The following is a 23,016-nucleotide window of genomic DNA, read 5'->3' as shown; positions in this document are numbered from 1 at the left end:
TAAAAGGCATTGAATTCTTCAAAATAAAACTAAGGCCTTAATTGGTATTAAAATGTCTTAAATCAGTCTTTCGTAGGTCTTAATTTTTAAAACATCATAAATAGGATTATTTTTATTACGATTTATTTTTGTAATCTAAATAAAACATTAAAATTGACAATTTTTTTTTGTTTTTTTATTTGAAAAAAACGGCTCTCCATCATTGGTTCCGTCCCGATAGCGGAACCAATAAAGCGTTGTTGCGGCCGGGACATTTGGGAGATGCACCATTAACTTTTTGTCTGGAAAATATGAGCAAGTGTAAATGGAACCAAAATTGTCTCCAGCCAAGAGTTTTCTCCATGGCTAAAACCAGGGAACATACATGAGGCTCAGTGGATTTAGTGCAAGAAGTCATTCAAGCTCAGAACGATGGGAATTCTTCGGTGGCCCTGAAGTGCAAACTAAAACTACAAATCTAAAAGTGCAACTACATTAAGGAAAACACAATTACATTAGCCTACCGGAAAAGGCAGGTACCAGTGGGAAACATGAGACATCACTGATTGGACGACGGCGCCGTTTGACCCTTGAACCGGAAGTTGTGTGGTCTGAACAGTCCAGCTTCTTTTAAGTGTGTCTTCAGTGTACGCAAACTAACTGAAATTTCGTGATTAGTCTTGAGCATATCCAGTATCACCTCGTACGTGTGTCCTGATTCAAAATATTCCTGGATAACGGCAGCTATGTTTGGGGCGCCGACAATATCCATGTTTTCAAACGCAGGCAGAATGACTTCCGGTTCAAGGGTCAAACGGCGCCGTCGTCCAATCAGCGATGTCTCATGTTTCCCACTGGTACCTACCTTTTCCGGTAGGTTAATGTAATTGTGTTTTCCTTAATGTAGTTGCGCTTTTAGATTTGTAGTTGCAGTTTGCACTTCAGGGCCACCGTAGAATTAAGGCAGTGGAGTCGCACATGCGAAGCACGAAACACAAAGCGTCAAAATGGAGTTACAGAGAAACAGCCGGTATTTCTCAGTTTAGTTCCACCCTTGTCTCTGCAACGCCTCCACTTATCACCAAATCAAACATACTAAGAAAACCATACAAAGAAAAATAGCTGCAAAAAAGACTTAGCACTGGTTATGTTGGGGCTTTAAAACTGATTTGTTTTGTTCCCTGCTAAAACAAAGTTTGTGAATTCAGTTAAATAATTGTTCAAATATATCTGTCATTTGTGTGTTTTTAGCTTTCTGTATGGGAAGCTTTTCAACATTTGAAACATTAGTGCAGTGGTTTATGTTAAAATAAACCTTTGGGTTAAGTTGTCGCAAGCAGGTTTTTCTGGTGTTTCTTGAGAATTTGGTCTTAAATTTTTCTTTTAAGTGGCATTAAAAAGTCTTAAAAAGTCTTGAATTTAACTTGCCTTATGCTGTAGGAACCCTGATTTAATATTGCGTGTTTTTGCTTTTTTTTTCCTGTTGCATTGCTGGGATCTTGTTAAAGGTCTAATACTGACACCCAAAGGCAGAATGTGGCAGAATTATTAGTGAAAAGCTTTTAGTTGGTTAAAATGAAATAAAATTACATTTAAAACCAAAAGTTATGTGTATCGCAATATAGCCCAAATATATGGTGATAATATCGCCCAGCCCTGCTAAGCTTTGTCTCTTCTCTCTCACCTACGACACGAGCTCCTTCCTTATACCAGAAGAAAGCATCAGTGCTTTGCTTTTCCTTTAGGGCCGTAGTGGGTTGGCAGGCTCTGTTCGCAGCGTCCCCAGGAGGAGCTTCATGAGGCCCAGCTGGATGGAGGAGGACACTGTAGACTCAGGAGACATGTCTTCCTCACTTTTCTTCAGCAAGGTCAGCCGCCACCATCCCCTCTGCCACATCAAGCAGCCTCTGTAAGCGACGCAGAGCTTCTTTAACTTCCTGGTTTTGGATGTGTAGGTCGATGCTCATGAGGAGATGTACTCCATGGCTGACGACGTGTTTGAATCCCCTCCCATGTCGGCCTCTCTTGCGTCCAACGAGCAGCTGGACCAGAAGTTCCTCAGCCTGTGAGTCAGTCAGCTGTTTTTGTTTGTACAGCATAAATAAATAAATAGAGATTTTCAAACCCTCAACAGTTTAAGGTAAAAAATAAAACCTGCATTTTGAAAGTCAATCATTTGTATGGATTATATCTTTTTTTTTTTTTTTTTTTTACTAAGGCTTATAAGCCACCTTTACACTGTTTCTGTCCATCAGCAGTAAGGACGAAGCAAGGATGAAGACCCCCACCCCAGTGCCTGAAAAGGCCCCCCCTCACCGCGGCCGACGCATCGCTTCTCAAGTCAAGCATTTTGCGTTTGACAAAAAGAAGCGACACTATGGCATGGGCGTGGTGGGGAAGTGGTTGAACCGAAACTACCGACGCAGCCTTAGCAGCAACGTCCAGAAGCAGCTGGACGACTTCCAGAGCAAAAGGTCAGATCTTAATTTTAATTTCAGATTAATTGCATTACATGAATGATTAATAAGATGTTTGAAACAAAAAAAAACACAGACTTAAGCTACGTTCACGCTGCAGCCTGAAGTGACCCAAATCCCACTTTTTTGCCCATGTGTGACCTGGATCTGATCTTTTTAATGACAGTCTGAACAACACAGTGTGTTTTTTCCAGTGTGACCCAGGCCACTTGGCTCTGGGGTCCCGAATCCGAATCTGATCTTTTCAAATGCGAACTGTGTCTGAACGGCCAGGTCGCATTCATCAGACCTGATCGCCATTAGTAACCCACATAGGTCACTATTCTGCTTCTTGCTACACAGAAGTGGCAAGAAAAACAAACACCATGGCGGACGAGGATGCGGAGAGCAGTAGTTTTTTTTAACCATCTTGAAAAGATTGAGTTTTTAAGGTTTGGAAAGATCGCTAGATGTTCTCTAACAAGCATGACATCCATGTTTACTTTCATAAAGACGAAGCCCGCTGGCTTGTAACATCATTGCATCCTCTACTGTGAATGCGGGACACTTAAGTTGTATGAATGCAGTTAAAAAAGGAGATCACTTACAGGTCCCATACATTTGGAAATGCGAACGGCAAGATAAAAAAATCGGATTTCAAAAAGATATCGGAATCGAGCATCAAGGCCTGCAGTGTGAACGCATCCATAGACAATATTGGAGGCAATGCTGGAAAGGAGAAGCTAGAAATTAAGAATCTCATATTTAGAAATTGGAAAAATTGTAACGGCATCACTAGAGCACTAACTGGAAAAAAGGTTTATAAAAAAGTGAGAAATTACTTGAAACAAGTTAGCATGCCAATAAAATGAGTATTTAAGTACTAAAAATAAGTTAAAGATTTGTTTTTTGTTTTAAACTGTTATAAATTTTCTTATTGTGCACCTGGCAGCACTGCAATAAGAGATTTCAAATCTACTCCTTCTAAAATCAAGGAATATTAAATAATTTTAATAAAAATTAAGTTAGATTCTCAGTTTTTCAGTGAGACAATGTTGTTTTAAAGTAGTTATTTATATATTATAAAGTATGTTGCTGTGGCATCTAGGGAACACTAAAAGTTAAAGAGAATAGAAGAATAGAAGTGACATATTGAAAAATAAAAGGATTATATATTAAAAAGCATAAAATGATAAGTTTAGTTCAATCATGTCTCTATAATATGTATATTTAAAGATTTAAAAAAAAAAATCATATCTTAATCAGTTAGAATTTTTAAATCTTGTTTTTGTAAAAAAAAAAAAAAAAATCAGCCTTAAATAAACTAAAGCCTTAAATCTTTGTCCAGTGTGTTTGTTAAAGTTCAGTTATTTCCTCCTGAAATGTGAAACGACCCGTCAGCTTGTTGTCAGCTTGTTGTCAGCTTGTTGTCGCTCATTACAGTTGATTAAAAGTGATTAAAGCTGTTTTTTCTTGTGTGTTTTCAGGCCCTACTTTACCTACTGGATAACATTTGTCCACATACTCATCACGCTGCTGTCCTGCTGCACCTATGGTTTTGCCCCTGTGGGGTTTTCACAGCACTCCAAAACAGAACTGGTGGGTGAATCTTTAACCTCTAGTTGTCCTGTAGAGCTTTTACTCAGACGTCTCCCTTTGTGTTGAACTACAGGTGCTGGTCATAAAATTAGAATATCATGAAAAAGTAGATTGATTTCAGTAATTCCATTTAAAAAGTGAAACTTGTATATTATATTCATACATTACATACAAACTCATATATTTCAGATGTTTATTTTGTTTAATTTTGAAGATTACAAATGACAACAAATGAAAATCTCAAATTCATCATATCAGAAAATTAGAATATTGTGAAAAGGTTCAAAATTGATGGCCCCTGGTTCCACACTCTAATCAGCTAATTAACTCAAACCACCTGCAAAAGCCTTTAAATGGTCTTTCAGTCTAGTTCTATAGGCTACACAATCATGGGGAAGACTGCTGACTTGACAGTTGTCCAAAAGACGACCATCGACACCTTGCACAAGGAGGGCAAGACACAAAAGGTCATCGCTAAAGAGGCTGGCTGTTCACAGAGCTCAGTGTCCAAGCACATTAATAGAGAGGCGAAGGGAAGGAAAAGATGTGGTCGAAAAAAGTGTACAAGCAAGAGAGATAACCGCACCCTGGAGAGGATTGTGAAACAAAACCCATTCAAAAATGTGGGGGAGATTCACAAAGAGTGGACTGCAGCTGGAGTGAGTGCTTCAAGAACCACCACACACAGACGTATGAAAGACATGGGTTTCTGCTGTCGCATTCCTTGTGTCAAGCCACTCTTGAACCACAGACAGCGTCAGAAGCGTCTTGCCTGGGCTAAAGAGAAACAGGACTGGACTGCTGGTGAGTGGTCCAAAGTCATGTTCTCTGATGAAAGTAAATTTTGCATTTCCTTTGGAAATCAAGGTCCCAGAGTCTGGAGGAAAAGAAGAGAGGCACTTCATCCACGTTGCTTGAAGTCCAGTGTAAAGTTTCCACAGTCAGTGATGGTTTGGGGTGCCATGTCATCTGCTGGTGTTGGTCCATTGTGTTTTCTGAGGTCCAGGGTCAACGCAGCCACATACCAGGAAGTTTTAGAGCACTTCATGCTTCCTGCAGCTGACCAACTTTTTGGAGATGCAGATTTCATTTTCCAACAGGACTTGGCACCTGCACACAGTGCCAAAGCTACCAGTACCTGGTTGAAGGACCATGGTATCCCTGTTCTTAATTGGCCAGCAAACTCTCCTGACCTTAACCCCATAGAAAATCTATGGGGTATTGTGAAGAAGAAGATGCAATACACCAGACCCAACAATTCAGAAGAGCTAAAAGCCCCTATTAGAGCAACCTGGGCTATCATAACACCTGAGCAGTGCCACAGACTGATCGACTCCATGCCACGCCGCATTGCTGCAGTAATACAGGCCAAAGGAGGCCCAACTAAATACTGAGTGCTGTACATGCTCATACTTTTCATGTTCATACTTTTCAGTTGGCCAACATTTCTATAAATCCTTTGTTTTTATTGGTCTTCAGTAATATTCTAATTTTCTGATATGATGAATTTGAGATTTTCATTTGTTGTCATTTGTAATCATCAAAATTAAACAAAATAAACATCTGAAATATATGAGTTTGTATGTAATGTATGAATATAATATACAAGTTTCACTTTTTAAATGGAATTACTGAAATCAATCTACTTTTTCATGATATTCTAATTTTATGACCAGCACCTGTACAACCAAACCTTTCCATCCCCCCTGGTTAACTGTGCCTCTCTGCCGCCCTCTGTAGGTACTAAAGAACAAAGGCATTTATGAAAGTGTGAAGTTTATCCAACAAGAGAACTTCTGGATCGGACCGAGCTCTGTGAGTCTGCCTCGCCAGCGCTGCGTTAGATGGAGGCCTGAAGTCGTCGCTGATGATACGAATTTTAGCACTGAGAAATATTACAATGCTTGAAAATGCTCCGGTTGCATTAGTTTGCTTTGCATCTTTAAAACTGTTTAAACCTCACTTACATACCCCTTATAAATATTTAGGTTTATAAACTACAAAATGTAATTGCCAGAATCAGCATTAATGTTTATTTTTTTCATTAATTCCTTCTAGAAGCACTTTTGTTATTTTTCTTAATATATTCGGGAAAGTTGGCATTTCTTATTACATTGACATTCATTTTATCCATCAAAATATCCATATTTTTTAAATGTTACAAAGGTAATGAGGTCTTGTCCTTGATTCCAATAATACTATTGGCTTAAAGTTTTGACCCTCTGAAGGGTTAAAGCTTTTTCTGACTCTGAATCTAATTATTATCCCTTCTATCTTCCAGGAGGCTCTAATCCACCTCGGGGCCAAGTTCTCTCCATGTATCCGACGGGACGTGCAGATAGTCGCTATGATCCAGAAAGACAAAGATCTGGAAAGAGAGTCTGGTTGTTGCATTCAGAATGACGACTCTGGATGTGTGCAAACCCTCAGTAGCGACTGCTCGGTAGTTTATCTTCCTCAAAAATCCTCCCTGTTTCAGACAAACTAACATGCAGCTTCAGAGGTAGAAAAACTACCTGCACTGATGTATGGCTCTACTGTTAGGATTGGTTGATTAATTATTAACTGGAGTAAAGAGACTCTAATTCATGCCTGTAGCTTATAGAGCAGTAGTTATACTAGCGTTGTAAAAATAATCTGTAAACATTTTGCATTTAAGATGAAAATCTTTTTCATCTGTCAATCTGCTCTTTCCAGAACTCCACACATGGAAGTATTTTAGTTTCTCCTGGTTTAATTTTGTAGAAATTCTTCTTTAACGAGCCTTTGGCTATCCGACTTTTAATTTAAAAAATAAGCGACAGATTAATCGATTAAATAATCGTTAGTTGCAGCCCTAGTGTGTTTACTGTGCAGCTATCGAATATTACATTATATTTATTTGTTTCGAGGCTCTAAACTCGTCAGAACATTAGTCCTGAGGGAGGGAGGCGATGATGCAGGAATATGGCAGAAAAGTTAAAGTTAAATATTTCTTATTTTCAACATCGTCGTATAACAATCTTCGCCACAGTTAGATTCATTACCTCATTGTCGTCCATCGGTCACAGCCACCGGACATAGAAATGTAGTCCAATCTGACTGCAGGTGACCTGGAGATCAGGATTTACCAAGCTTTGGTCTTCACCATGCTGGTCCTCATGGGAAATGCCGTCTTCTTCAGGCAAAACAAGGAGTGGCGGCGTAGTGGTTAGCGCATGGGGCTTGGAATCCTGAGGTTGTGAGTTTGAAACCCACTCCCACAGACTTCCACTCTGGGTCCAAAAACCCTTAACCCCACACTGCTCCCCAAGCGCTGCACAATAGCAGCCCACTGCTACCCAGGAGGTTTAAAAAGATTCTTCCAGGCATTTAGGTCTAAATGTTGGTTGATTGATTGCGAACACATAAATATCAGAATCAGTCCACAGATAAACGTTGTGTGTAGAATTCCTTGTTATCCTGTTAAACGTTGACATTTTTTCATACAGGAAACACTGGCCACCTTTCAGAAATGGACCAATGAGAGTGTGGACATCAACAGGTCTTCTGGGTCCGTGTGTCACCAGGATCCAAGGTGAGGACAGGAGACGTCGTCCCGCAGAATCACTAAATACTCAGTAAAGTTACAGGGTGCCATTTGTAAAGTTGGGCAGCCAAAAACAAAAAGCAATTTTTTTTTTTTTTTTTATTAAGCCTGTTTTAAGGGAACAATAAGAGGGTAATTTTTTTCACTTTATCATTCATTAATTTATAAAAATCAAAGTTCCAAACTCACTATTTAGATTGTCATTTAAAAATGACTAAAAATGTCTGCAAGCTAAATATTTATTTTCCAAAATAAAAACATAGTTTGTTAAATAAATAATTTGTGTGTAGGAAATACTTAATTTGCAAATTAAATATTAAGCTAGCACCAAGCTAACTAAATACTTATCTAGCTTGGTGCTAGCTAAATATTTAATTTGCAAATTAAATATGAAGCTAGCCCCAAGCTAACTAAATACTTATCTAGCTTGGTGCTAGCTAAATACTTAATTTGCAAATTAAATATTAAGCTAGCGCCAAGCTAACAAAATACTTATCTAGCTTGGTGCTATCTAAATACTTAATTTGCAAATTAAATATTAAGCTAGCACCAAGCTAACTAAATACTTATCTACCTTGGTGCTAGCTAAATACTTAATTTGCAAATTAAATATTAAGCTAGCACCAAGCTAACTAAATACTTATCTAGCTTGGTGCTAGCTAAATACTTAATTTGCAAATTAAATATTAAGCTAGCACCAAGCTAACTAAATACTTATCTAGCTGGGTGCTAGCTAAATACTTAATTTGCAAATTAAATATTAAGCTAGCACCAAGCTAACTAAATACTTATCTACCTTGGTGCTAGCTAAATACTTAATTTGCAAATTAAATATTTAGCTAGCACCAAGCTAACTAAATACTTATCTAGCTTGGTGCTAGCTAAATACTTAATTTGCGAATTAGATATTAAGCTAGCGCCAAGCTAACTAAATACTTATCTAGCTTAGTGCCAGCTAAATACTTAATTTGCAAATTAAATATTAAGCTAGCACCCAGCTAACTAAATACTTATCTAGCTGGGTGCTAGCTAAATATTTAATTTGCAAATTAAATATCTATGTTGTTTAATAAACATCTAGTGTGGAGCAAATTTTTTATAAAAAAAAAAACAACAAAAAAACTAAATATTTAGTTTGAAGCTAAACATTTATTTAGCAACAAACTAAATATTTAGTTTAGAAAATAAATATTTAGCTTGCTTACAAATTTTTTAACTGACTAAATATTTAGTTTGGAACTTTTCTCTTAAAACACGCTAAACAAGCATAAATATTGCTCCTATTTGTTCACTGCCTAACTTTTGTCTCTTGTCACTGTGTTTTTTATCTGCTGATTAGAGTGTGTGAAGAGCCAGCCTCCCAGTCGCCTCATACGTGGCCAGATGACATCACCCAGTGGCCGGTGAGCAGACATGCTACTAGTTTCTACTCTCCCCTAATTTATTATTGTTCAATGTTTGATTTGAATCCAGTTATTTGCTTCTTGAGTGCTTCAGAGGACACACTAAACAGTTTGTGATCACATCCTTTGGCAGGTCTGCACATTACCCAGGACGTGGAACAGCACAGGCTACAGACACATGGACTGTACTATTAAAGGGCGGCCCTGCTGCATAGGCACCAAGGGCAGGTGGGAATGATTTGCAGAAATACTTTTTGTTCTTTATTCATTTAGTCACTTGACTACCCCACTGTTGCTGCGACATGTGGAGTAGAAACAGAATCCCGGATGTCAGGGGTAACGGTACAGCTATTCTTACCAAACAACACAGTATCTGGTACCATCCTGTGGGTTCAGTATATATAATAAACACAGAGGGCCGGATCTATCAAAGGTTTGCGTGTATAAAAACGTGAGCTATTTTACTGTGCACGCTAAAAAATGTACAAACTGATCTATCAACAGCGTGCTAAAAGGATTTGGTCTTTAAAACGTGCTAAATAGCGCCTCTTATCCATTTAGTACTTTTTCTGCAATGAATATGCAATATGGTGCGTTTACACGCAAAAGTGCGTCTTGTGGGAGGAGAACATGTAAATATATTAATTTAGCACTCGCAAAGTGATTTATCAAACCTGAAAGCAATTTTGCTAACGGTATCTGACTCTATATTTAACACGTTTCAAAAGAAGGTGCAAATGGTCTGTATGCGTAATTGCGCACACATGGCAGCGGTTATTGTCACAAGAAGGAGACATGGAAATGAAGCAAGGAGACGCAGAGAACGCATTTTTTCACTCCATGTGAATGTTTTTGGAATGAACGAGGAAACGATCATCAAAACATGTCGTTTATCCAGCATTGCCATTTTGGAGCTGCTGGGGGAACTCTGAATGGATTTGGAGCCAGCCACAAGGAGGACCCACGCAATACCAGATATCACAAAACTCCTTGCAACATTGCACTTTTTTGCATCTGGGTCATTCCAGCGTACGGTTGCAGCGAGAGCTGGGATCTCCCAATCTCGTTTTTCAGAAGTGCTGTCTGAAGTTCTAAATGCCATGTCGCCCTGACGCCCTACCGGAGAACCCCGACCTCTGCGCCTGTGGAGCAACATGCCAATGCTGCGGGGATGCGTACGCACAGTCATCTCATCCACAGTCACTTCTTGTGAGCCATTTCGTATGTGCATTTTTCTACAGGCCAATACAAAACACCTGTTTTTTTTTTTTTTTTTTTTTTTTACTGCAGTGAAGTAGAAATTCAGCCACATACCACCTTAGGGAATAAAGGTTGCCAAAGTTTTTATATATATATATATATATATATATATATATTAGAGATGTCCCGATCCAGGTTTTTGTACTTCCGATCCGATACCGATATTGTTTTTGGACTTCCAATCCGATACCGATACTGGCCGAAACCAGCCTATCCGAGCATGTATTTAAGTTTAAGTTAAAGTATTTAGCCTTAGTTGTAAGACTCATGTTGAAAAGGGTTTTAGTACTCTTGATAACATCTAGCCAGCTAAATTAGGTGAGATTGAATAAAACACACTGCTTGGTAACAACAAACTCACCTGTTTATTAAGAGATAAACACAAACTGGACAAAATTATGAATAGCAATCTGAAATTGCACAGTGAGCAGTAAAACCGTAAATAGTTAAAGGTGCAAGTATTACTGTAAGTTTTATTAAAAATGCAAAACAGACAAGAGTGGAAAATATTCTATTAACTTAGAATCAGGACTCTACTCTTGAAAAAAGACAGTGCTTTAAAAAAATCAGTGCAAATAATAGTTACACAAAAATGCCTTATACTCCCCAATGTCCTCCACACCTAGTCTCCATCTACACATCGTGCAGGATAAAATAATCCCACACGGCTGACATTTTCTCAGCTATCTTCCAATTCACCTGTTTTAATGGTTAGGCCGGGAGACAGACCCAAAAAGACCTGTGGGTGTTTGGAAGGTATTCTGGAAAATACGGACCGGATTCGGGGAACATTGGTGCAAAATAGTGGAATGGATTGTTTCAATCGGCGAAACTGGAAAATACGGACCGGATTTTTTTTTTTTTTAAACTGGATCGGCATTTTAACATGCTTTGCCGATACGCATTTTTTTGCCAATATCGGCGTCCGATCCAATACGTGGATCGGATCAGGACAAACCTAAAATATATATATATATATTATTATTATTTTTTTTTTTTGAGGGGTGGGGGTGTCACTGTAAGATTTAAATTTCTTAATGCACTAGTTTGTACAAACTACGAACTACTTTGCCGCAAACCACAAAACGCGCAAAACCATCATTTAAATAGGGTGTCTCCAACAGTTTTGCACCTGCCACCAGTTACGCAATCACTCTTGTTAAATCACCCGCAAACCATGGTTCAGCCCTTCGCGCAAAATTCCAGTTTGCGAGCACAAATTACTGCACGCAAAGTTGGATCTTGATAAATCCGGCCCATACTGTAGTAGACATTCAGTTTCCCCACTTTCCTTGATGGCTCCTTGGCTGGTCCACTACAATTAATTTTTAAACATCAGTCTTTGTACTAAAATATTATTTCTGTCATGATTTGTGGACATTAAGATCTAAAGAGAAGCATCGTCTCCTGGTCAGATCCTATAATTCAGTGAAAGGGTGGAGTTGGCAGGAAGTTGGAGGGGATTTTGCTAGGAGTCTATTCAATTTATTTCTATAGCGCTAATTCCCAACACGTCCTCTCGAGGCACTTAACAGTTCACCAGATCATCCAGTCAAATTGATTCTATTTTCTATCTAAGCTGACTACCAGCTGATTGCATGGACTCATTGACTCTTCAGCAATCCCTCACACCAAGCATGCTTGTAGCGACAGTGGAGAAGAAAAACTCCCTTTGAACAGGAAGAAACCTCCAGCAGAACCAGGCTCAGTGTGAGCGGCCATCTGCTGAGGCCCACTGTGATTCGCAGTCGCAGGGAAACAAGGAAACAAAATATTCTCTTTGCATTTAACCTCAGTGGGCTTCCATTGTGCGTCGCTGCAGGGGCAGCGTGGGGTTTGCTCAGGGACACAGGGTGGCAGTCTGTCGGTGTGGGGCCTGAACTCAGAACCTCTTGATTCCAAGCTCTATGTCCTAACCTCTAGGCCGCCACTTCCCAAAGAAGGCATTAGCGTGAAGGGTGTTTCCTAACGACCCACACTGGCAGCTTATTCCCCCCAGCGGGACGGTTGCCTTACCACTCTAGCTAGCCAGCTGCTGATTCAATCAAAACTGATATCCAGTCAGCTGGTTCTGTTTCTCTCGATCATCTCGACAAACCGGAAAACAAACCAGACGTTAAAAACGGAAATCTGCACCCAGCTGATCTGTGTTTTGTTGTTTTTTTTGGGTGGTGTCTGTTTGTACCTTTATAACTCTACCATCTTGTCTGTCCCTGCTCTAGATGTGAGATCACCACCAGAGAGTACTGCGATTTCATGCATGGTTACTTCCATGAGGAGGCCACTCTCTGCTCACAGGTAGTCTCAGTGTGTTTGCATTTGGACCGTTTCTCTGCAGGTTTTGATGTAACTCTGAGTTTCTAATCTCTCTGTTCTGACCCAGGTCCACTGTCTGGATGATGTCTGCGGTTTGCTGCCCTTCCTAAATCCAGAGGTTCCTGATCAGCTCTACCGACTGTGGCTATCCCTCTTCCTCCATGCTGGGTGAGACCACCAATATCTCTATTTAGATACATGCTTAAAGAGTTATTTAACTATATGCAACTAAAGCATGAGTTTTATTGATTTCAATAAATTATAACTTGGATTCAGACCAAATAAGGAGGAAAGCAGTTAGCTCATGTGAGCAACATAATACTCAGAGCTGATATGGAGCGGTTTAGCTCTTTAAAATGAACGAGTGAACAGAGGCAATGAGCTTAACTTCCTCCCTGTGTTTGTATGTTAAGGCTCCTTCACTGTGTGGTGTCAGTGGTGTTCCAGATGACCATACTGAGAGACCTGGAGAAGTTGGCAGGATGGGCGCGTATCTCCATCATCTACATCTTCAGTGGCATCACCGGTAACCTCGCCTCCGCCTTATTCCTGCCCTACAGAGCAGAGGTAAGTTCACGCACAGGCTAACAGTTAAAGGCGTTTTCAGCATTATATCTCTCCCCTTCCAGATTCCTGCTAAGTTTGTTCTCTTGTTACACTTAATTGGTTCAGATCATGAAACTAATTTTGATATCAGACAAAAAAGATAATCTGAGTAAATGAAATGAATGGTTTTCACATCCTGATCCTATTAATTGGTTAAGAAAAAGGCTTTCCAAACATGTAAGTGACTTGAGCCGTTTCTCAATTCAAGAACTCAAGTTTGGACTCGTGTTCTCACCAAGTACGTTCTTGAAAAGAACATAAAGTATGGATATCAGCACATTCATCTGGAGCTGCATCTCACCTCCTGTTATTAATAGTCTCTAAATCAGGGGTCTTCATCGTTTTCCAGGCCAAGGACCCCAAACTGATGGCGAGATGGAGCGGAGACCCCCTAATTATATATATTGTATGAAATAATGTTCTATCAAACTGGTCCTATAGTCACTCTATTACAGATGGAGTAATGTAACTAAAGTAATCCCTCCCTGGGATTATTAAAGTATTTCTGATTCCTGGTTGATGGGACAGGTGTTGTGAATGAAACGGTGCCCAGCTTGAAAAAGCTCCTGTGTGTCTCTGAATGTGAGCATTGATGACTGAAAGACATCTTCTGCCTCCATTTATCTGTTTAATAAAACATTTCAATTGGTGGAAAAAAAAAAATAAATAAATATATATATATATATATATATATATATATATATATATATATATATATATACATATAAAATGTGTCTGTGCCACCAACACCAAGTAAAATTCGTTGTAAGTGCAAACTTGGCAAAAAACTTGATTCTGATTCTAACAATGAACCTTTGCACAAGGATAGATCAGAAGACCAGAAGACCTCGCCTATTGAGCCAGGCGAACAATTTCCTTTAATGTCCCCCCCTTTATTTAGTGGGGGAATAATAATGAACACAGTCAGATAAACACAAATCAAAAGAACATTTTGCCAAATAAAACAAAGAAGTCTCCATCAGAGCCAGAGGTCCTTCACATATGGCTATGCATAGAGAGGGCTGCTGCAGACGGGCTAACGTTAGCCTCAGAAGAGCGCTGGTTGCCACGGTCCTGACAACTTCGGAAATTTGTTTTTAAACTTACACATTAAATCGGTAAATGGACCATATAATGACACTTAAAAGTATAATGTAACATAACAACAGCAACAGAAAAGAGTTCTCTGTTCTCCGTTCTCTGCCTTCTGTTCTTGGGAATTGGAACAGTACTAGTGCTGAGAATGATGACGTTTCACGAGCACACGAGAACGCACAAGTACGCATATTGAGAAACGGCCATAGACAGGTAAGGGGCAGGCTAAGAAAAGAAACCAAACCACTCACATTCCAAAGGGCTGGGCCAGTTCATCTGTTTCAGTCTGCAGGTTTCTAAGCCTAAACAAGACTTTGTTGGGCTACCGTATAAAACCTCAAGCTCAACACTATTTCTGACATTTGAGTTAAAAAAAGTTCCTGGATGGGAAGAGAAGCATCTTCAAACTTGGAAACAAAGTCCAATGGATTTTTTTTTTTTTTTTACTTTTTTGGAATAGTTGAAAAAAAAAATGTTATTTCACGCAACTCATCATGCATATTATTATCATCTCACCTGATTAAATTCAAAAAATGCTCATTGCCACAATAATTGTAGCTACAAACAAAAACAACATAATTGAACATTACAATGTCATGTTGTATTAGTTTGGTCATGCGGCAATGATTGCGATGCAGCTCCGGATTGTAGGTGTTTAACTGAAGCAAAGAAGCAGCGTCACCACTGTGGCTTTTTTTCCCCAAGTTTGATGGTAATTATAATCCATAATGGTAATTTTAATGGTGGATATTGATCATTGCAAATCAGAGAAGATAACCCCCCCCCGAACCCTTCATTACAGGGTTCCTACGGGTCCTTAAAAAGTCTTAAAAGGCATTGAATTCTTCAAAATAAAACTAAGGCCTTAATTGGTATTAAAATGTCTTAAATCAGTCTTTCGTAGGTCTTAATTTTTAAAACATCATAAATAGGATTATTTTTTTTATTTTTTTTTTGTAATCTAAATAAAACATTAAAATTGACAATTTTAATGCTTCGCACATGCGAAGCACGAAACACAAAGCGTCAAAATGGAGTTACAGAGAAACAGCCGGTATTTCTCCGTTTAGTTCCACCCTTGTCTCTGCAACGCCTCCACTTATCACCAAATCAAACATACAAAGAAAAATAGCTGCAAAAAAGACTTTTTGTTTGTGAATTTAGTTAAATAATTGTTCAAATATATCTGTCATTTGTGTGTTTTTAGCTTTCTTCCTGTATGGGAAGCTTTTCAACATTTGAAACATTAGTGCAGTGGTTTATGTTAAAATAAACCTTTGGGTTAAGTTGTCGCAAGCAGGTTTTTCTTGTGTTTCTTGTGAATTTGGTCTTCAATTTTTATTTCAAGTGGCATTAAAAAGTCTTAAAAAGTCTTGAATTTAACTTGCCTTATGCTGTAGGAACCCAAGTAACAAATATTTTAGGATTTCAGGTTAATCCTCCTCCAAATCGTCCCGTCAGGTGAGCTGATAGAAAGGGGAAGCCTTCCTCTTTGCACACGAGATTAAAGTGTGAGAGAAAGTGATCAGCTGTAGCCATGTTCACCATGTTCACCAGTGGCTGACTTCTCTGCACGGGTAAATCAAGTCTTAATTACCAGGTTTATACACATATGAGGTTGGAAAGACCACTTTCCTTATTAGGAGATTAGCCTAATGCCTTTTTGTGGGTTAACAGAGGCCACAGTACTTGATGAATGGGATTACTTATACTCTGTTTAAATAAACACAATCGTAGCACAGCTCAGACTTGTCTGGTGCTCCCCTATGGTCCAACAAATTAACCCCAAGACTTGCCTGAAAAATATTATTTCTCAGGCCGTTTCTAGTCATGATGTCAAATTAGAAGGAAGCTTGTTGTTTTATATCATAGTGATCTCTGTAACATGGAGGGGCGTGCTGGCGTGGGACGTACCGTGACATAAGGGGCCAGAAACATCGGCCTCCAGCCTCCACCCATCTCTGATCATCCCACGGGTCTTTAAATACCAGGAATAACCAGAGGAAGCACACGACACATGCCGCTCAATCCACTTAAAGAGGTGCTTTAGGTGGATTATACCGTAAGCAGTAAGTCATGGAGCCCTCATAGCTTGTGGAAAAATGACCCAAACAGCAACACATGAGAGTAAATCTGTTGCATGGCGGATCTGCAGCTTATCGCCATTCAGGAAAGTTAGATTTTCCAAGATATAGAACCTGAAACAGATGAAAGGATTCCCTCATCCCTGCAGCAGTAGCATTAGATCCTTTTAAATTTGAAGTATTAAACTCGTAACATTTCCTGGGATTCCTTGTTTTTTTCTACTTCAAACTACAGTAAACAAAACTTTAAAAATATCAGGAATTAAGTCAATTTGATCCCAACTAAATAACAGTATCACTGAATTATAAATCCTTTTTTGTAAGCAATGACTAAGTTATTATTTCTATTGCTCTGGAATGGACACTAACTGCCTTTCCCAAAAGTTATTAATGCTAAAGTCATGATGCTAACAAGTTTGAGCTTAGAAGCATTTAGAAAATGTCACATATGGCGGTGATTTCTGTTCATCACAGGAAGTTCTGAGTCATTCGATGCTCTGGTTTGATAAGTGATGAAAACATGTTGAGCTGCGGTGAATGGAAACAGGGAGATTATGGGCATGAGTTGCCAAAAGGAATTAGAATGAAGAGGACGTGGCGTTCGTCTGGTTAGCGTTGGTTGGTTACAGTTATACTCTGCACCGCCTTAGAAACGGCTAATCCAACAGCAGGTTTTATCCTTCCAGTCACAACCAGCGATGGTCAGGCGTTAAAGGAAGGAATAATTAATGGATCTTTATTTATACTTAAAATTAATATGTTTACGGTGATCTAATGATTTTAGTGTTAATCAGTAAAAAATAAAAGGAATCATTTTCGTCACGATCACAGAGTCTTTGAGCGGCCATTTCTCAATATGGGTACTTGTGCGTTCTCGTGCGTTCATGAAGAATCATCATCCTCAGCACTAGTACTGTTCAAATTCATAAGAGCAGCAGACCGAGAACGGACAAAGTCCCCTGATGTTGTTCTCGCCCCTCCCTCTTTACCCAGCATGCATCAGAGCAGACCTGTCCCTCCCCCGATTGACAGCTGTCCCAGAATGCACTGCGGCAGCAGAATTTTAAAAAAAATTCCGAAGTTGAGAGGACCGTGGCAACCAGATAGCCTCCGAGGCTAACGGCAGCCTGGGCTAATGTTAGCCTGTCTGCAGCAGCCCTCTCTCTGCATAGCAGTGTGCGAAGGACCGCTGACTCCGATGGCCATATTTCTGTTTTATTTGGCAAAATGTTCATTTAATTTGTGTTTATCCGACTGTGTTCATTATTATTCCCCCGCTAAATCGAAAAAGTAATAATTATTATTATTTAGAGACCAATAATAACAGGTGAAATGCAGCTCCAGACGAGCTGAGCGTGTGGTGATGTCATCAGTACGCTTCTGTTCCAACTGACCCATATTTATGCTGCGTAATCCCGTTCTCCAAAAGTCCAGACTTAACTGTGTTCTTCTCAAGAACATACTTGGCGAGGACACAAGTCCGTACTCACAGTCTTGTGAATTGAGAAACGGCCAGTGTAACACCTCATTCCTGACATCTTCCGGCCGGTGCGGTTATGCTAGCGCCATCCTCCACTGGAGTGACCCCCTCCTTCTCCTCTGAATGCATATTTTTATACTCAACCCTTTCACTGAATTACAGGGTCCGACCAGGAGATGGCGCTTCTCTTTTAGATCTTAATGTCTACAAACCATGAACATAGGAAGAATATTTTAGTGCAAAGATTTATCTTTAAAGAAGGAACTGTAGGGGACCAGCCAACCCATTAAGGAAAGTGGGGAAATTATGAATGGCTACTAAAGTACACACCAACATGCTTCTGCGGTCATTGGGTGGGTCAGAGTTGGACAAAAGGCTGAGTTCAGAGAGCTGGTGAACTGCTTTGTGACATGATGTGGAAACAATCATTTGGTACCACTTGTAAAACATCAGAGATTATTGTAGATTTTAGTAGGATCCCTGACTAGAGGTTAACCTGCCGCAGCTCAGAATCATAAAGGAAGAATAATAGTTCCTCTCTAAGTAGTTTAGGAAAGAGCGTCTCTCTTTCCCTGCTCCTGTTAAAGGAAAAGCTCTGTGTTTACACCTTGAAGCTTTCTGTCCCCATTTCTTTTTCCTGGAAAGAAATCACACGGGACAAACTCTTTAAATAACGCTTCATAGCGTATATGTATTAAATAACAGGGCCTCATAGTTTCCATTCCAGCGTAAAAGTGACCTTTGCCTGCGGTGACTGGACCATGTTGTCTCGTCTGTCTGGGCTGTGTGGGCGGAGTAACGTGCTCTTTTCCTGGTTACTGGTGTTGAATGTGTTCAAGGATTACCCATCTAAATAGCCAGCTAAACAGGCCGTGGCTTCAAACTCAGCACTGACGTCACTTTAATCTGCTCACCTTTCCTGCTCGACCCAAACTGCAGCTCTATCCAATTACTCCACACTGGAACTGTAGCCATTAACCTGCAAATTCAAGTTTTATCAATAATAATACAGATTAAACTATCTTCATTTCAGAAATTAATCTCATAATCTACAAATCTGTAAACATTTATTCTGAATTATTGATTTTTCTTTTTGGCAAGTATGAAAGTCCTTTTAAAAAAGATTTTTATCTTTTTTGGGGTGAATTTTGTTTAACAAAATATTTGCATTTGGAAGATGAACACTTCAATTGAAAGTTATAAAAAAAATGAATAAATCTATTCTTAACATGAAGAAATAACCCATAGGAGGGATGTACCAGAGTACTAGGAGTAGTGAGGAGCACTTCATCTACCTGATCGATTGGTTTTGAACTGTTGACTGTTGAATCCCAGGATTCCCGCGGGTCCTTAAAAAGTCTTAAAAGGCATTAAATTCTTCAAAATAAAACTAAGGCCTTAATTGGTATTAAAATGTCTTAAATCAGTCTTTCGTAGGTCTTAATTTTTAAAACATCATAAATAGGATTATTTTTTATCATGATTATTTTTGTAATCTAAATAAAACATTAAAATTGACCTTTTTTTTTTTATTAAAAAAAATAACAGCTCGCTATTATTGGTTCCGTCCCGATAGCGGAACCAATAAAGCGTTGTTGCGGCCGGGACATTTGGGAGATGCACCGTTAACTTTATGTCTGGAAAATATGAGCAAGTGTAAATGGAACCAAAATTGTCTCCAGCCAAGAGTTTTCTCCACGGCTAAAACCAGGGAACATACATGAGGCTCAGTGGATTTAGTGCAAGAAGTCATTCAAGCTCAGAAAGATGGGAATTAAGGCAGTGGAGTCGCACATGCGAAGCACGAAACCCAAAGCGTCAAAATGGTGTTACAGAGAAACAGCCGGTATTTCTCAGTTTAGTTCCACCCTTGTCTCTGCAACGCCTCCACTTATCACCAAATCAAACATACTAAGAAAACCATACAAAGAAAAATAGCTGCAAAAAAGACTTAGCACTGGTTATGTTGGGGCTTTAAAACTGATTTGTTTTGTTCCCTGCTAAAACAAAGTTTGTGAATTCAGTTAAATAATTGTTAAATTATATCTGTCATTTGTGTGTTTTTAGCTTTCTTCCTGTATGGGAAGCTTTTCAACATTTGAAACATTAGTGCAGTGGTTTATGTTAAAATAAACCTTTGGGTTAAGTTGTCGCAAGCAGGTTTTTCTTGTGTTTCTTGTGAATTTGGTCTTAAATTTTTATTTCAAGTGGCATTAAAAAGTCTTAAAAAGTCTTGAATTTAACTTGCCTTATGCTGTAGGAACCCTGATCTATGTTAAGAAAGAAAGACCAACCTTAAACAGAGGGGGTGGACCGTTTAAGGTTGCAGCAATAGAGTTGATTCCTTCCTGCTATCATTGCAACCCCAAAGCCTTTACAGGGGAACAGAAGACCTCACCCTTTTTAGCCAGGCCAACAATTCCCTTTAACGACCCCCCTTTCAGAGACATAGACAGGTATGGAGCATTGCAGGCCATAGGGATTGACCCGTTCGTCCATTTGAATTTGTTTTCTAAGCAAAAACAAGGCTTTGTTGGGCTGCTGTATAAAACCTCTAACTCGGCGCTATTTCTGACATTTTGAATTGAAAATTCTTCCTCGATGGGAACCGAAACATCTTCAGACTTCCAAACAAAGTCCAGTGGATTGTTTTTAACTTTTTTTAAATGATTTTAAAGTCCATTCTCTGAGCTACAGTGAGCCATTGGAAGGACTTCAGAACCGGGCAGATGTGCTCTACTTTCTTAGTTCTAGTGAGAACTCTGGCGGCAATGTTTTAAATCAGCTCTGCTGTCTGAAGGACTTTTTAGCCAAACCTGTAAAGACGCTGCTGCAGTGATCTGTTCTACTAAAGATAAATGCGTGAATGACCTTTTCTAGATCCTGCTTGGACATTAGTCCTGGAGATGACACCAAGATGGCAGCCGTAATCAGTGGATTCTAGCTGTAGTAGCTGAAGGTACTATAGGGAAGGAAGAAGTTCTCCTATAGTGAACGGAATATTTTTTAAACATCTTTGTTTTTTCTGTTTTAAATGTCTGTCTGGTTCTAATAATATTTTGTTTTTTGATAGAGCCATGGTATGATGTCAGAGAAGCTGCTAAATGCTAATCCTGTATCTCTCTTAACTCTTCCCTCATGGTTCCCCCGTCAGGTGGGTCCGGCCGGCTCCCAGTTCGGACTCCTCGCTTGCCTCTTCGTTGAGCTTTTCCAAGGTTGGCAGATGCTGGAAAAGCCATGGAAGGCCTTCCTCAAACTCCTGGGCATCGTGTTCTTCCTCTTCCTGTGCGGCCTTCTCCCTTGGATCGACAACATCGCCCACATCTTCGGCTTCATCGGCGGCCTGCTGCTTTCCTTCGCCTTCCTGCCCTACGTCACCTTCGGGACCTTTGACAAATACCGCAAGCGGATCCTCATCGTGGTCTCGTTGCTCGCCTACGTGGGGCTCTTCTCCTCTCTCATCGTTTGGTTTTATATTTACCCCATTAACCTCCACTGGCTGGAGCATCTCACCTGCCTCCCCTTCACAAGCAAGTTTTGTGAAAAGTATGACATAGACCACAACATCAACGACGTGGTGCACTAACCTCCCGGTGGTGAGATAGTTGGCTTCCAGGTCTAAGCATCTGACAATCAGTTTTATCTTGTAAATAAAACTGGAAGCTTCTCCTGTCTGCCCATTAAAACTCGTTCAGACGTTCCAGTCCTCAGGGAGGAGGCACGATCGGGGTTTTTTATTTGTTCAGCACCAACCAAACCTCCTGGAATCAGTAGAGAAGATGGCTGCACCTCTGGCCGGCAGTCGTTGTTGTCCCTTTGAGTCTCCAGGCAATAAAATCACCTCGGTGAGGAGCTGACTGTTAAAAGATGTTAAACAAACAAGCACCTTCCTATAAGTTCGTCTTTTTTCACAGTATTTGGTGTCAACACTACAAAAGCAGGGAGCTGTTCTTCTTAGTCCTTTAAATACAGTTTGTTTTATTTCTCTATTGGATGATTAATGCTCTGCTGGTGTCCAAAGGTAAAGCTACGTTCAGACCGCAAGCAGCAGAAGCAGCAAAAACACACGTGCTGCTTTATTTTTGATCCTTTAGTTCTGACGCGCGGCTGAAGCATCTTTGCTATTGTAGCTGCTCGGTGGAAAAAGTGGGTCTGATGCGTGTTGGGCGGAGCTACCCAATCCTTTCTTCGACTGGAATAATGGCAGCTATATTTGCGGTCATCAGTCGGTAGAAAGTAGTGTTGTGCCAATCCCATTTTTTGGCCCCAATACAGATACCGATACCATCTGTTTGGAACTGATGTGTGTGAACTGAATACTACTTGGATGTAAAATAATTGCCATCATGGCTTCATGTCAAGCTGCTGCCTACCTTTGTGAAGCAGGAAAAAGACTAAAACAAAGTGAATCCAGTAGAACCTTTTATTGCCTACCTGGAATGGGTGACAATAGTTAAATAAACTTTAGGCTCTCTAAATGGTATCGATGCCCTATTTGTTGGTACTCACCGCTACCGATACCATTTTAGTGCTGGATCGGGGCCCAGCCCGATACTGGTATCTGTATTGGTGCAACACTGTTAACTGACGATATTTCCACCTGAAAACATCGTCAGTTGAGAGATTACCATCCTGCCTTCCAATTTTGTTTCACTTTCGGAGCCGCTCAGACCCCCGTACACCGGCTGTGCGCTGTTACTGGGAATCCCGTTCAACAGCAGCCTCTGGCCCGGTCGCTTCTTTGCGGTTTTCTGCTACACCTCACAGCGGCTAGATGTAGATGTTAACGTTTTTTATGTACGTAATCCAAAATGCAGATACCAGGATAATTAAATCTAACATGTTTTTCCTGCAGATTTGGACATTTTAAGGTAATTTAGGCGTTAATAAACAGTTTTAGAGGAGTGATCATAGCGCTCTGCATCAGCAGTGCTGTGTCCGACTCCCTGCCAGCTCCCAGATCAGCTTCTCTGATCAGCGCTCATAGGGCGCTGCTTTAGCTGCTCAGACGCGCTGCGGGACATTTCGCTGCGCCTTGATGCACGTCAACCATTGACTTCACATGTAAACCAGCTGCTTCTGCTGCTTTAGCTGTTAACGTAGTATTAGAACTTATTCCATTTTTAGATGTTTTCTTTTATCGGCTAAAGTTAAAAAATCTAAATCTGCA

The 23,016-nt window shown here is 39.9% G+C and overlaps 1 protein-coding gene across 2 annotated transcripts in view; it reads left to right on the top strand.

Moving 5' to 3' along the window:
- LOC119771331 (inactive rhomboid protein 2-like) overlaps positions 1-22,373 on the top strand; it is a 30,127-nt gene extending 7,754 nt beyond the window's left edge. Inside the window, exons 5-17 of one of the 2 annotated variants that reach the window (XM_038267200.1) lie at positions 1,725-1,847; positions 1,935-2,044; positions 2,238-2,453; positions 3,923-4,034; positions 5,775-5,849; positions 6,316-6,477; positions 7,505-7,590; positions 8,942-9,005; positions 9,139-9,233; positions 12,488-12,563; positions 12,649-12,749; positions 12,995-13,148; positions 21,001-22,373. In XM_038267200.1, the coding sequence (XP_038123128.1) occupies positions 1,725-1,847; positions 1,935-2,044; positions 2,238-2,453; positions 3,923-4,034; positions 5,775-5,849; positions 6,316-6,477; positions 7,505-7,590; positions 8,942-9,005; positions 9,139-9,233; positions 12,488-12,563; positions 12,649-12,749; positions 12,995-13,148; positions 21,001-21,432 (1,806 nt within the window). In that variant the 3' untranslated portion in view covers positions 21,433-22,373. Of the gene's footprint in view, positions 1-1,724; positions 1,848-1,934; positions 2,045-2,234; positions 2,454-3,922; positions 4,035-5,774; positions 5,850-6,315; positions 6,478-7,504; positions 7,591-8,941; positions 9,006-9,138; positions 9,234-12,487; positions 12,564-12,648; positions 12,750-12,994; positions 13,149-21,000 lie in introns of both variants that reach the window. The other variant, XM_038267199.1, reaches the window with a different exon arrangement.
- The last annotated feature ends 643 nt before the right edge of the window (positions 22,374-23,016 follow it).

Source organism: Cyprinodon tularosa, unplaced genomic scaffold (assembly GCF_016077235.1).
Source record: "Cyprinodon tularosa strain WSP-4 unplaced genomic scaffold, ASM1607723v1 ctg665, whole genome shotgun sequence".
NCBI lineage: Eukaryota > Metazoa > Chordata > Actinopteri > Cyprinodontiformes > Cyprinodontidae > Cyprinodon > Cyprinodon tularosa.
The sequence above is the reverse complement of the archived record's forward strand: the minus strand, read 5'-3'. Positions and strand labels throughout refer to the sequence as shown.